Genomic DNA, 13619 nt, shown 5'->3' with positions numbered 1-13619 from the left:
AATTTTGTTGCTGTGGAACAAACCAGCTGGAAACTTATTTAAATCTGCAAACTAATCTAATGATCAGCAAGATACCAAATCTGGAAGAATTTCTTCTGTTGTATTTTGCTTTTTAAATGTGTGACTTTAAAAATGCACTGAGGTAGAAGATTAAGCTGAAGATCTTGAAGTTTTAGAGTGTAGGACGATAGATCCCAGCCTATGCAAAGATTTCTGTGAGTTTTAACAAACTTTTCTTTGTTTTGAAAGACATTGAGCTGCTGGCGGCCTGCAGAGAGGAGTTCCACCGTCGTCTGAAGGTTTATCACTCCTGGAAGTCCAAGAACAAGAAACAAAATGATGACGGCAGCGACATGAGGGCCCCTAAATCCATCACTGACTACGGTTGGTAAACAATATTACTGTTCCTGTCACCCTGTTGTATTTATAGCAGCAGGAAAAATAATCTGGTTATAGTAAACGGCTCATAAACCTGAGCAGCTCTCATAGTTTTTTTCTTGCTTTTTGATTTTCACAACATCTAGTTCATCTTTACAGATGGAGACCTTGGTGCAGTAGGTTGAATATTTTAAACGGATTTCCTCAATGGACAGATTAAACCCATATTTTATGTTTAATTTGGCTTTAATAAAACCAGAAAGAAGATCAATACTGCTAAACTGCACCATTATGCAGACGACACTCTGCTTTCCTCTGTTGGCTCTAATAAGGTTATTCTCAGTTTTAAACCTTATTTAAGTTAAAGTTATTAAAAACAATATTTCCATAGTTGAAGAGCATCTTAATGCAGATGACACCACAGTTTACTCTAAAGTTTACTCAATAGCATCATAGCATCAGCTATGATTAGCATCATAGCTGATGCTATGATGCTATTGTGATATAGGTTATATCTGCCCAGGCTGATGTTTTAAAAAGGAATCCCTCAAGGCTCAGTTTCAGGCCACATTTTGATTGTTGATTTGTGTCAATAACATTAAGAGGAAAGTTCACCTGTATGCAGATGACGCCCTACTTTACTCCACTGACTCTACTACCAGGTAGACAGGCTTCAGACTGTCATTCAGCCGTAAAACAACTGAGATCTCAATGTGATTGTTACCAGAAAAGATACTCATTTGTGTCAAAATCGATGCAAACTGATCATTTAAATTTTGCCCAAACTATCACATTTTCTCTGATAGCAGTCAGTGGAGTTGCTGCTGAAGGGTTTACACTCTAACATGGCGAGTCTAGCCAGAGTAGATATATGGGACCATCTTTAGCTGACAAGGCTAACACCATAGCATTGTTTTGTAGGTTCTTTCCATATGACGGACAGACAAAAACAGATGTCACATGCTAGTTGTGCTAACGCTACAAGCTAATGCTATGATGCTAATGTTTGAGAGCCACTTTAAAATGTCAGTAAAGCTCCTGGATCTGACATACTGTGACACAGTAAACCTCCCAGACAGCGTAAGCTAACACCGTCTGTTTAAATATTAACTTTGTGGACTTAAGGAGATTAAAATTTAGTTATATTGAAATAAATTATTTTTATCTCTACTGATTCCTTTAAAATGAATAAATATGATCCAAAATTCCCTCTCATATCTCAGATAATGTTAGTTTTTCTACTTGTATAATAAACCTTATAGAAAAGCTGAATGCTAAATAGCTGAATATCTGGATGGATGACAGTCTTCCTTTTGGAGTTCATAGTAATCATTTTTAAAAAGCCGAAGGCTAAGCTGAGCTTTTATTGTCCAACTTCCTGCTTCATCAGACAAGAAAAAACTTTTTCAGGCTACATTTCTGAACATTTGTGACACAGAGTAAGTATAAATCTCTCATTTTTATGTTTAATAAATCCTTGTTAAAAAAACAGCAGCACTGAAATACTTTACCAAACTCTCCTCTTTTTAAAGAACTTTTAAACATTATTCTTTGATTCATGTCAGACCAGGCAGCTTGATTTTCCTCTGGATTTTACATTTGTTATTCAAATGATTGAACTGCAGCTGAGCAGAACCCGGCTCCTCCAACTCCGGCCCAGCATCAGGAAGTCGCCATGAACCGCCAGCAGCGATACTTTCGGATTCCTTTCATCCGACCCGCTGACCAGTACAAGGACCCGCAGAACAAAAAGAAGGGCTGGTGGTACGCCCACTTCGATGGGCCGTGGATAGCCAGACAGATGGAGCTGCATCCAGACAAACAGCCCATTGTGTTGGTCGCAGGTGAGTCATCAGCTCTTTGTCATGTTTCCTCAAAAGGTTTTGTTTTAGCAAAATCATTTCATGCACACAAAGGAAATGTAATCATGTTTGGTCACTGATGCTGAAAATTAAAGTAGAAAAGATGTTTGTAGTTTTTCTTTAATTATATCCCCGAGTAGTTCTTATTGGTTTGATAAAATATGCAAAAAAGTATTTATTTTAGAACTTTATTTGTATCTCTGTCAGTTTATCTCTTCCCTAACTACGAATCTCCAATAAGTTTCATGAAACTAATGAATTAAAATATAATTTAAAAACGTATTAAAATCTAAAAATTTTATTTAAAAATCTTTTGATATAGAGTGAATACACACAGATTGATATATTTTAAATGTTTGTTCTTGTTCATTTGGATGATTCTGGCTTACAGCTGACAGAAACCAACAATTGATTGTAGCAAAAAAGTGTAAATATTACATCAGAATAATAAAAAGTCCAGAAATTTGAGCTTAGACTTGGTTGGGGCTTACTGTATCAATGCAGCGTGGCATGGATGGAGGTTCTGCTGAACCTCAGGAGGTTCTGTATGCGATGTACAATGGCTGTTGGAAAAGATAAGTGTTCTGTCGTTGACTTACAATCCAGAAACCGTTTGCTGTGTTCCTGTTGGTTGTGCAGGAGGTTCCACTTCTGCTTTTCAAAGATGTACGGTTGTAATTACGCATCTGTTTGCAGCCATTTTTCATGTGTGAGTGTAAACGTTGCGTTGGGGGCGTGGCCAGCAGCAGTTTATTTGGATTTAAAGAGACAGAGACCCTAAAACGGCTGAAAATACGTAGATAATGAGATCCAAGAATAATTTTGTGGAAAAATGTAAAGTAGGATGTTTTGTAGCCCATAATCTCTCCTAATCTGTCCAAGGATTTATAACAGATCACTTTTAATTAAGAGGTTTATATTTAGTTATTCAATCATCATGTTCTCATTCATCAGGTTGTTTTCTTCTCAATATTTAGCGCTGGGCGTAAATCTCTCTGCTCTCTCGTCCTCCTTCACCATGAAGGTAAAGACGACATGGAGATGTGTGAGCTGAGTCTGGAGGAGACGGGTCTGACCAGGAAGCGTGGCGCTGAGATCCTGCCCAGGCAGTTTGAGGAGATCTGGGAACGCTGCGATGGGATCCAGTACCTGAAGAGGGCGATAGAGAACAAGCAGGCCCGGCCGACGTACGCCACCGCCATGCTGCAGAGTCTCCTCAAGTGAAAACATGCTTCTGCGTGAGCAGTTCACTGTCTCTGCGCTTTGTGGGAAATTAGAAAATAACAACGTGCAAAGATGCTCCCTGTTCGTCTCTAAATGCTCACTTGATATCAATTCTTATACTAATTTAATTTTCTATTTTTTATTAATTTGCAGTGCAACACTTTCATTTAGCAGCGTTAGCAAACTGGTTGTTGTTTTCTGAAATCCCACTTTGAGGCCTTAAAATCGCAGTAACGTTGCACCACAGACGTCTTAACTGGTTCATCCTCTGTAGCTGTAAACTTAAAACCCAAACAGAAACACCAAATTAGAGCTTTTACCGTCTTATGATGCCATAAAATTCATGCTTTATGGGTTTTGTGACTATAAACGAGGACAGTTACCATTTACACCGAAATACATGATGTCATAAGTTTTTAGCAAAGTCAGAATCCAATTCTTATTCTTCAAACCAGCTCATGCCGACTGAATTAGATCATTTTAATGTTTTACGTTGTCAGTTATGGGAGATTTCACGTAATGTTGCAACAATGTGATGCCTGTAAAGATTAGAAAGTCATTTGTTTTTCCTGGCTGCTCCCGTTCTGCCTCTGGAGTCTTTTTTATTGTTACTCATTTGATATGGAAGAGGGAAATGTTTTCATGTTTGCAGTTTTGTGCATTCAGGGTTGTTTTACAGCTAATAACGTTGTTGGTGTTTGTGTTATGTTTTTTTCTCGATGGTTAAACAAACAAATATTTTACCTGGAAAAAAAAAAAAAATCCCAGAATCTGAGTTATGAAACTGAGCTTGATGGACTTTTCTCTGGAAAAACTGTAGAAAATAAACATTTCTGAAAAATTCCCAGTTGATTTCTGTCTTTTGGTTCTATCAAGATTTTTGATCTTAATTTAAAAATATTTTTAAATTAGCGGGTAAATGTGTTGTTCTGGGGCTGCACAGTGGCGCAGTTGGTAGAGCAGTTGCCTTGCAGCAAGAAGGTTCTGGGTTCAATTCCCGGTCTTTCTGCATGGAGTCTCCATGTTCTCCCTGTGCATGGTGGGTTTTCTCCAGGTACTCTGGTTTCCTCCCACAGTCCAAAAACATGACTGTCAGGTTAATTGGTCTCTCCAAATTGCCCCTAGGTGTGAGTGTGTGTGTGCATGGTTGTGTGTCTCTGTGTTGCCCTGCGACAGACTGGCGACCTGTCCAGGTGACCCTGCCTCTCGCCCGGCACGTTAGCTGGAGAGGAACCAGCAACCCTCCCGACCCCACTGAGGGACATGGGTGTAAGAAAATGGATGGATGGATGTGTTGTTCTGTGTAACTGTCACATAAAAGCTATTAGAGGTTTTATACTTATAAAGTATAACAGATTTTCACACGAGCATCTAACAAAAATGTAGCTAAATAAATTGAAATATTTAATTTCATTTAAAAATTAAGTTTTAAGGTTTTGTTTCCTTCACACCGTTTTTTTCTTCCACTTAATTTTCCATTAACATGCTTGAACAGAGCACTATGAACAGCCACCATCTTGAGCTGCGACCTTTTGTGGCTCATCCCTTATGAACATTTTTGTCAGACAATAAATTTATAAAATATTGTTTCAGCTTTTAACTAAATTGCTTTCAATATTAATTCTAACCCAAGATTTAAAAAGTAGTATTTACTCCATGACCTCCACATTTTATCTTCCATTAAACACTTTAATCATATTAAGTGTTTCGCTTTTGCAAATTTCTGTATTATAATAATTAATTTCCACCATTTTTTTTCAATTAAATTGATTCTCTGAAAATTTGTGCATCTAAATTCAGTTTAAACTGACAGAAAACACGCAGTTTGTTCGTCTAAAACCCTTTATTTTATTTGCTTTACATGAAAAATGTATAAAAATATGTCCAGATCAAATGGCTATCGATAAGTTTGCGAATGGGAGTGACTGAATCAGCCGAGTCAGTAGCTTATACAGTACATTCTCTTTTTGGGACACAAAAAAACCCGTCAAAAACAAAATATATTACTTTATCTACACATACAGTGAGATGCAGCCATGTGCATCTTCCTGTAAATAATAAATACCTCATTGTGAGGAAAGCGCCACGTTTGCCAAGCGTGTACAGGAAATGTTCCTACCATTTATGACATGTAACAAATATTAGTTCCCCTCATCCACAGAGCTCTCCGTCTAACACTATGAACACTATGCAGAGTGAAACTGCAGCGTTTTTTCCTGCTTCGCTCCGGATCAGGTGTTATCAGAGAACCGTGACTTCGAAACAGTCGCTGTCTGGCGCCCGGAGCAGGCAGCACCTCCCGTACTCACTGGACAGTCGCCACGTCTGGAGGAAACCAGATGCAAAGAGTCAGTTTGTCCCCGGAGGAGAAAAGCTCTGTCATCATCGCCGTTCATGTGGGAGACGAAGATTTTCACAAAGAAATTACAAAAGCTTGGAATCACAAGCTCTTCATTTGGAAAATGTTTTCCATTGTGTGACAGTTGTTAGGATTATTTTTGTGTTGTTAAAACTGCAGCAGGTAACTTTGTTCTTTTTTTTCAAAATCAGTTTTTTACATATTTGTTCAATCTGTCACCATATAGTGACAGTTTGAGACAGTCTGTGAAAAGATCGATCTCCTCCACCTGCTTCCTGAGCTGCTAATCCTATCTGGAGAAATGCATCACTCCCGACCAAAAGTAACCAATCAGAGCCAGGAGGCGGGTCTTAGCGCTGTAGATCATCCTCATGTACTTGCTAGTAAATATGCTAATGAGGAAAAAACAACTTATCATTAAAGTAAAACTGTCGTTGGTAACAATGCTAACTAGCCTTAGCATTTGTGACAGACTAGCTGGAGCAATGATGATTTAAGTGACTGACAGCGCTAAGGCCCGCCTCCTGGCTCTGATTGGTTGTTTCTAGTTAACACTGGGAGAAGGCAGAGGAACTCGATTCTTTCACAGATTATCCACCTCAAACCAAACCGTCACGACATGGAGACGAAAACAAAGTATTTTAAAAAAAGGTTACTGCAGCTTTAAGGGAAAACTTTGATCAGAAAAACGCTGCAGTGATTCTGGTTGGTGAGTAAAATTATCACTGATAGTTTTGATGGACTTTTACCTTTTCAGGCGTCAAACAGCTGGAAAATATTTCGTCAAGTCATTTATACTTTAGCAAAATGATGCAAGTTTTAAATTATTTCATCACATTCATTTCAGTAACATGGCAAATTACAAAAAAACATGTTTGAACCAACAGAGTAAATACATACGTGCGAAGCAGAAGTAAAAAAAGCTACATTACTTATTTCTAAATAAAACATTTAAAACTTGATAAATATTACATGTATTCAGTCCACATGAGACAATAATCTGGAGAAACAAGTTTACCTGCAGTTACAGCTGCAGGTCAAAGTTCAACCCTAATGTCAACCGTCCAGCCAAAAAAAAATCCTAGTTTTGTGTTTAATGACAACAACACAATTGAGAAATTGTGTTTTGTGGATATTAGTGGAATACTGATGTTTAGTAATGGAATCCCAGCTGAAAACCTTCACAAGGCACTTTAATAAAAAATAACCTGCAGATTTGAGCAAAGCCGTTTGTGCCAGTCTTACCTCGCTGCGTGGCAAACTGTGATGGAAACCCACCATGTCTGACACTAACTTCTCTGATCTTGTTGTGTAGAGTTGTCTGGGGATCTGCAGAGAAAAGACACGTTTTCACGTTTTTCCTTCTAAATAAAAGCAAAATTTTACACAAATTCACCCCAAATTCAAATAGTGAGGAAATTCATCAACATTAAGGACTTAAAAAAAGCATCTATGTTATGTTAGTTTTGTCTTATTTAAAGTATATTAAGGTGTTTGCACTAGAAAATAAACCAAAAACATTTGGAAATATTTTGTGTTTTTGCAGTAAATCTACGCTCTACAGCAGGAGTGTCCAAACTTTCTATCAACTCAAACATACAAGAAACATTTTCCAAAAACTAAAATCACAATTCCTGCTCAACAATAAATCAAGCATGAAAATATTTTAATTAAACAAAGAAAATAGATTATTTTTGTAGCTCCAAAACTTGAAAGGGTTTCATGAAAACATTTATTTTGGGCTCAATTGAAGAAAAGTGAAACAGATTTCATCTCTTCTTCTAAAAACAGGATTTAGTGACTTTTTATTTGAAAAGTTTAATAATGCAATTAAAAGCTTTAGTCGGTGTTTCTATCTAGCATGAAGTTAAAGAGAAAGCAGAAAGATTGGTTATTAAAAGATTAATACTTTGAAGGGATTCAACTAACTTAATTTAATTAAATTAAAGTAAAAACTCCATGAAGTTTCATTAAATAATGTTTTATTATTTAGCACCAGGTTCTCTGGCTGGACAATTATTTAAATATTTTAATGTAAACTTATAAAATATAATTTCAGCTTTTTAATTCAATGAACTTCAACTAAAAACAACATCGTATACAAATCTCACTGAGTAATTTATCTTTATAGATATATATTCCAACAATAATTCTAATGTTAGATTAAAAACTTGATCTCCAGATTTTTTTCTTCTCTTGCACCTCATTATAATCCACTGATTAAAACCCTTTAATCATATAAAGTCCTGCTTTTTCCCACTCAGGTTCATTTTCTGAGCTACAGAAAAGTAATCGTAGATTTTTAGTAAGATCCAAATATTTTATGTTTTGAGAAAAACATGAACCAGTGGGACAAATCTGACTGTCTGGCTGCACTTTGGACACCCCTGTTCTACAGCAAAAGCCTCTGAGGTCAAAGGTGAAACCTACAAAGCAGAGTTAAAGGTGTGAGGACGAGCGGCTCAGAGCAGCAAACCGGAGGCGGTTTTCCTGCTCTGGTTAGTGTTTAGTCAGGTTAGGTTTTCATGCCGATCCTCTGGCTGTACCTCGATACTCAGGCGTATATTTTCAACCGAGGCAAAATGTTCCTGCTCAGACTGCGAAGAGGCAGAGCTTGAGGGACACGGCAGAGTGGAAACATGAGTTAAGACACCGTCATCATTCTCAAAAACCGGGTTCTCCCTCAAAGTGTTCTCAAAGGCATACGGTGCATGGGTGTGCCTGCGATGCAAACGCACAAAAACGCATTTACAGCAGCGCCGGCGCCCTGAGAACGACAAGGATGGGTTATGCAAAGCGAATGCAAAGCAGGGTTCTGACTTACACCAGAGCCACGGCCTTCCTGGTCCTTATGCACTTCTTGTTGATGAATATTAAAACGCCGATGACAGCGCAAACCAGGCAGAGGCTCCCCAGGAGGCAGGTTGTAATCAGAGCCGGGTCCAGAGGCACCGACACCAGCTCGCTGCAGCGCGCGCCGTGGTAGTGCCAGTGTTTACCTGCAGGGCATCTGAAACAAAGGAGAGCAGAATGAAACCCCAGACACTTTCCTGAAGAAAAGAAAATTAATAGTTCACCGTTTCTTTCTCTGCAGGAGTGATTCAAAAACAATTTAGCACTTCCAGTTCTGAAAGCAAATGTTTATGAATAAATCCCCCAGAGCGTCGAGTCGACTCAGACGACACGCATTTCAATTTACACCTGCAATCTGGCATTTATATGCTGTATTTCCAAAAGTTTTAATGCAATGTGCCATAAATAAATACAAATACTGAAACAGTTTGTACCTGAGGTAAAGGTGGATCTGTTCAGTCTAATTCTGTGCTTTATTAGTGATTCTGGTGACACTTTTAATGGATTTTTAATTAAACTGTGAATTAAACGCCCATTAAGATAAAGTCTTACCGTTATTTTAAATAATATTTAGAATCCCTATTGGATAATTAATGAGTATAAAAGTCAAAAGTTTTGGATGTTCGAAACTCAGAAATTTCTGACATTGATATCAAAATGTTTGGTGGAAATTTACTATTTTTAAACATGAACACAATGACCCTGAAACGGCTTTACAGCACAGATAGAAAAAATATATTATTTACATTACAGCTTATGAAAATTAAACTAAGTTCCTCTGTTTATGCCTGAGGAGGCCAAAGTGTTTGGACCAAAATTAAAAAGTCAAATTTACTTGCATGACAATAAAATAAAAAGAAAGACTAAAATAAAATCAACCAATTAAAGTTGTTTGTTGTTTTTTGCAGAAAATGGAGGCTGTTCTTTGGAGATCCAAAACCTCAAAATGACTTTGCACATTTTAAATGCAAAAATATACAAAGTCATTTGCACATTTATTTAGTTTTCAAATTTTGGGGGCTTTAATAAACAAATTTATTCTGATATAAGAAAAAGATTTGAGTCACTTTCTTTAAAAACACTTGTTATATTTATCCATGTTTAATAAATTAAATAAAAGCCGAGTTATAAAAACTTAACTTTTTCTATTCAAATCAATTTTAATTCAAGAACATTTTACTGAACCCAAGAGGAATTTAAATAATGTTAGTAATTTACCCAGTTTGCATCTCCTGCTGTGATGAACAGGACAAATGTGCATCGCTCTTGAACTGACGTTGGGGGCCACCAATGGCCCGCGGGCCGCTGTTTGAACACCCCCGGTCTGTGCGTACCTGCAGGTGACTCCGTGGCCGGGGATTATCTCACACGCGCCTCCGTTCAGGCAGTAGTCCGGCTGCAGGGAGCAGGCGTCGCGGCAGGGCCAGCCGTCCACCGCGCTGTAGCCGGGGTCACACAGGCACTCGGCCTCGCCGCTCCAGCTGTTCACCACGCAGCGAGAAAACTCGTTGCAGGCCAGGAACTTACACGGATCTGCTTGGTCAGCTGAAGGAGGAGGAGGAGGAGGAGGAGGAGGAGGAGGAGGGCTTACACAGCGTTCTGATTCATCTCACAAAGCAGCATTTCAACGAGAATACAAACCATCACAAGAAAAGGTAAAACCTGAAGTCAACCACTTTTTGTTTAAAGCTAACCGCTTTAAAGAGTCAGCTGAACAGAACCCGTCTGGCAGCACGAAGTAGGCTCAAAGATCTCCAAATAAAGAAATTCACAAACAGATGAGAAGCAAAATGATACTTTTCAATCTGACGTATTTTAAAGTAATTCTTTGGTTTTGGATGCAAAACACTGAAAAAACACAAAATATTACAGAGTATGTTGGTCTAGCTTATAATAACTTATTACACTTAAAGACAAATTTACTCAAAAGTAACTTCAGCAGCATATTATTGTTTAGTCAATAATTCCTTAAAATTTATTTTAAAATGACTTATTCCATTGGCAGATTATTTAACTTGTAACGTGGGAGAATCTTGTTTTCTATATGTGTTTTGCGTGTTTTTTGCAGTGTTTTAATCATTTTATTTTAATATAAATGCTTTATTTATTTGCTAAACTGTCACTTTTGACCCTGAAAAGTCCAGATCAACATAAACCTTTTCCAACACTGCAAAAACACAAAATTTTACCAAACATTTCTGGACACAAGTAACTTTTCAGTCAGATATAGAAACTTGTTTTAAGTCATTATCTCACCTATAACGTGGGAAAATGTCTTACTATAAGTGAAATAATCTGTTTGTGCATCACTACGATGAAAGCGACAAACTACGGAGTCGAGTTTGTGTGATTAACAGTTTACGGCAGACAGAAACGTCCTGAAAATTGAAAACTATCCTTTCTGAAGCACCAAAACAAGTGAAAAAGTAACAGAATTCAAGCCAAGACCTCAGCAAGAACTTCTCACCTGGTTCAACCTCCAAAGAGCGACTGTCAATCTCGATGTCAAGCCGATTAGACGCGGCGCTGCACAGGTCCTCCAGCACACAGCGCACGGCTTCCGTGACGTTGTTCGGCACCGGCTTGTCCAGTTTCATCCTGCTGTTTACCACAACACTCCCGTTCCTGAAGTTGAGAATCTCCAGCTGCTTGAATCCAGTCAGATTGGACTGTAAATATGGCAGAAGCTGTGCAGAGACAGAGGGGGGAAGATTCATCAGCTGCTGCTTTTCAGATGGTAATTACAACAGGATTAGTGCTGCAGAAATCAATTTGCTGCAGGAATCAGATTTTAGCTGGTAAAAAAAAAGAAGTTTTACTTTGTCTATGAAAATTTAAATTAATAAACAAAGCTGAATTTGTTATTATACGGAGTCGACAAAAAAAACTTAATTATCCTCTGATTTTATCCTCCATTAGTGACAGCGCTCACGTTTTATTATTCAGGTCATGTTTAAGAGTGAATTCTATGAATAGTTTGTAATTAAATTTTGATGTGAGCATGGAAGGATGAGTTTCTGTCACTGATTGTACAATTAGATGCAGGACAAAATTGGAGTTTTGGTTTCTAAGCACCAGTGCTGCGAAAATGCTAATCCTTCAAATTATAAAAACGGTGAAAGGATAAAATAGTTTAATAAAAAGAATGTGCATTGCAAGTAAACAGAAAACTAATCCACAATAAGACTGTCCTACATTTATACTAAGAGGTTTGCAGGAGCAGAGTCTCAGTCACTGTAGGTTAAAGCAACTAACAGAAAGAAAAGATGAATATTATCAGCGGTCAATATTTCCAGTAAGACGTAGAGAAACAGTTAAAGTAAGATTAGGTTTTAAGTATTAATCTTTATTATGAACATCCTTGTTTGGCCAAGAGGAAGAAAAATGGTCATTTATGGAAAGACGGGTGTGAATACTTTCCAAAATGATGAAAATCAGCCATGACTCAGCGAATTGGATGAATTCAGGATCAGCTGATGACGCTCCGGCTGCCTTACGCCTGATATACGACTAATGTATTCCTCAGTACCCAGGTAATCTTAATCAATAGGTTATGCATCAATAATCACCTAAATCAGGCAGGAACTAATCCATCACTATAGCTGCGTTTACTTTGATTATATAATTGCAAAATTTGACATTTCGATAATAAACTTGCTTGGTGGAAACACGGCAATTTTGAAAAATCTCTTGTTTTTCAGTAAAAAGTTTGAGCGATGAGGTTGTTGTTTGGCCGCATCAAAACGGGTTTATTTCACAAAACTGCAATGGAAACACTTTTTTACATCAAGCGAGTCACATGATCAACAACCAGACGAAACCAACGAAGAAGAAGACGACAGGAACTAGTGAGGATGATGACGCGGCAGCTTGATGCGTGAACAAACTTATACACGAGATTTAATTATATTTTATTGTTCAAAGGCATGCAGATCTTTTTATTAAAGATCAGATTCTCCCCATTTGACTCAACTGTTCAAGCTTCTCCTTTATTTGTGCTTTTTTGTGTCATTGTGACTCTTTTTGTCTCCAGAACATTTGGACAAAAGTTCTGCAGAACTGTTGAGATGTTTGTGTTGGCAACGAGTTTTCCTTCTGCAGCCAAGCACTGAGACACAGTCTGCTTTATCTAATTTAGTCATTTATCTCTTTCTTGCAACCTAAATATTTCATGTGCATGTGAATAAGATAAGGGAGCCAAGACAAATAAAATAGTCTGGCTCTGCACATCGCTATCTAAATCTAACTGGATTAACTTGATGCTGAGACTAAATTACATTATAAATGTATCAAATTCTAATGGAATAATTTAAAGATGCTACTTCAAACACCCAAAGCAGTAAAATTACTTTTGACTCTAACTTAACTTAAACTTTACACATAAATATATTTGACTATAACTTAGACGTACAAAACTGTTCATCTCCCTTCAGACTTCAGGGATTCGTTTTCCTGGGCCGGAAGGAGATGAAAGACGGTTTTCACAGATTGGGGTTTCATCTGATAGCTACACAGCTAACCAGCTGAGCTTTGGTTCCCTGCAGCTCCTCCACAGTCGCCTCTTGGCTGCTCCTCTGATTAAAGCTCTTCCTATTCAGACTCTGTTCAGATCAGGGGTGTCCAAAGTGTGGCTCGGGGGCCACTGGCAGCCCCTGGACTGAATGTGTCTGGCCCCAAACTTCATTTAATGATACAAATTTGACCCGAGGCTCAGGTGTTCAAAATGATCTCAAAGTAAAAAGAAAGAATCCTGGCTACAACTCAAAGTGTTTGTCTTTAAATAAACATGTTTTTCCATTCTGCTGCCAGTTTGGACCAGTTTCATTGCTGCACTCATGTCTGTTTTTAATTCATTTAATAAACTTGGCTAAATACAGCAAACATTTTCAAAGAAAAATCGACTCAAATCCAGATATTTTTGATCAGAAATGACTAAATTGTGT

The 13619-nt window shown here is 37.8% G+C and overlaps 2 protein-coding genes across 8 annotated transcripts in view; one reads left to right on the top strand and one right to left on the bottom strand.

The window, feature by feature from the left end:
• The window catches only part of LOC103458802 (unconventional myosin-VI-like), a 50348-nt gene extending 46040 nt beyond the window's left edge, over positions 1-4308 (top strand). Inside the window, exons 31-33 of the mRNA XM_008399861.2 lie at positions 250-384; positions 2004-2222; positions 3265-4308. Of these exons, the coding sequence (XP_008398083.1) occupies positions 250-384; positions 2004-2222; positions 3265-3464 (554 nt within the window). The 3' untranslated portion in view covers positions 3465-4308. The remainder of the gene's footprint in view (positions 1-249; positions 385-2003; positions 2223-3264) is intronic.
• Positions 4309-5294: 986 nt separating this feature from the next.
• impg1b (interphotoreceptor matrix proteoglycan 1b) overlaps positions 5295-13619 on the bottom strand; it is a 29886-nt gene continuing 21561 nt past the window's right edge. For 2 of the 7 annotated variants that reach the window (XM_008399862.2, XM_008399863.2), the window contains 5 exons: positions 11144-11363; positions 10011-10221; positions 8648-8833; positions 8370-8544; positions 5696-7152 (listed from right to left, as the gene is read on the bottom strand). In XM_008399862.2, coding sequence (XP_008398084.1) covers positions 6880-7152; positions 8370-8544; positions 8648-8833; positions 10011-10221; positions 11144-11363 — 1065 coding nt within the window. In that variant the 3' untranslated portion in view covers positions 5696-6879. Of the gene's footprint in view, positions 7153-8369; positions 8545-8647; positions 8834-10010; positions 10222-11143; positions 11364-13619 lie in introns of all 7 variants that reach the window. The other 5 variants (XM_008399866.2, XM_008399865.2, XM_017302361.1 and 2 more) reach the window with 5 other exon arrangements.

This window comes from Poecilia reticulata, linkage group LG22 (assembly GCF_000633615.1).
Source record: "Poecilia reticulata strain Guanapo linkage group LG22, Guppy_female_1.0+MT, whole genome shotgun sequence".
NCBI classification, from domain to species: Eukaryota; Metazoa; Chordata; class Actinopteri; order Cyprinodontiformes; family Poeciliidae; genus Poecilia; species Poecilia reticulata.
The sequence above is the reverse complement of the archived record's forward strand: the minus strand, read 5'-3'. Positions and strand labels throughout refer to the sequence as shown.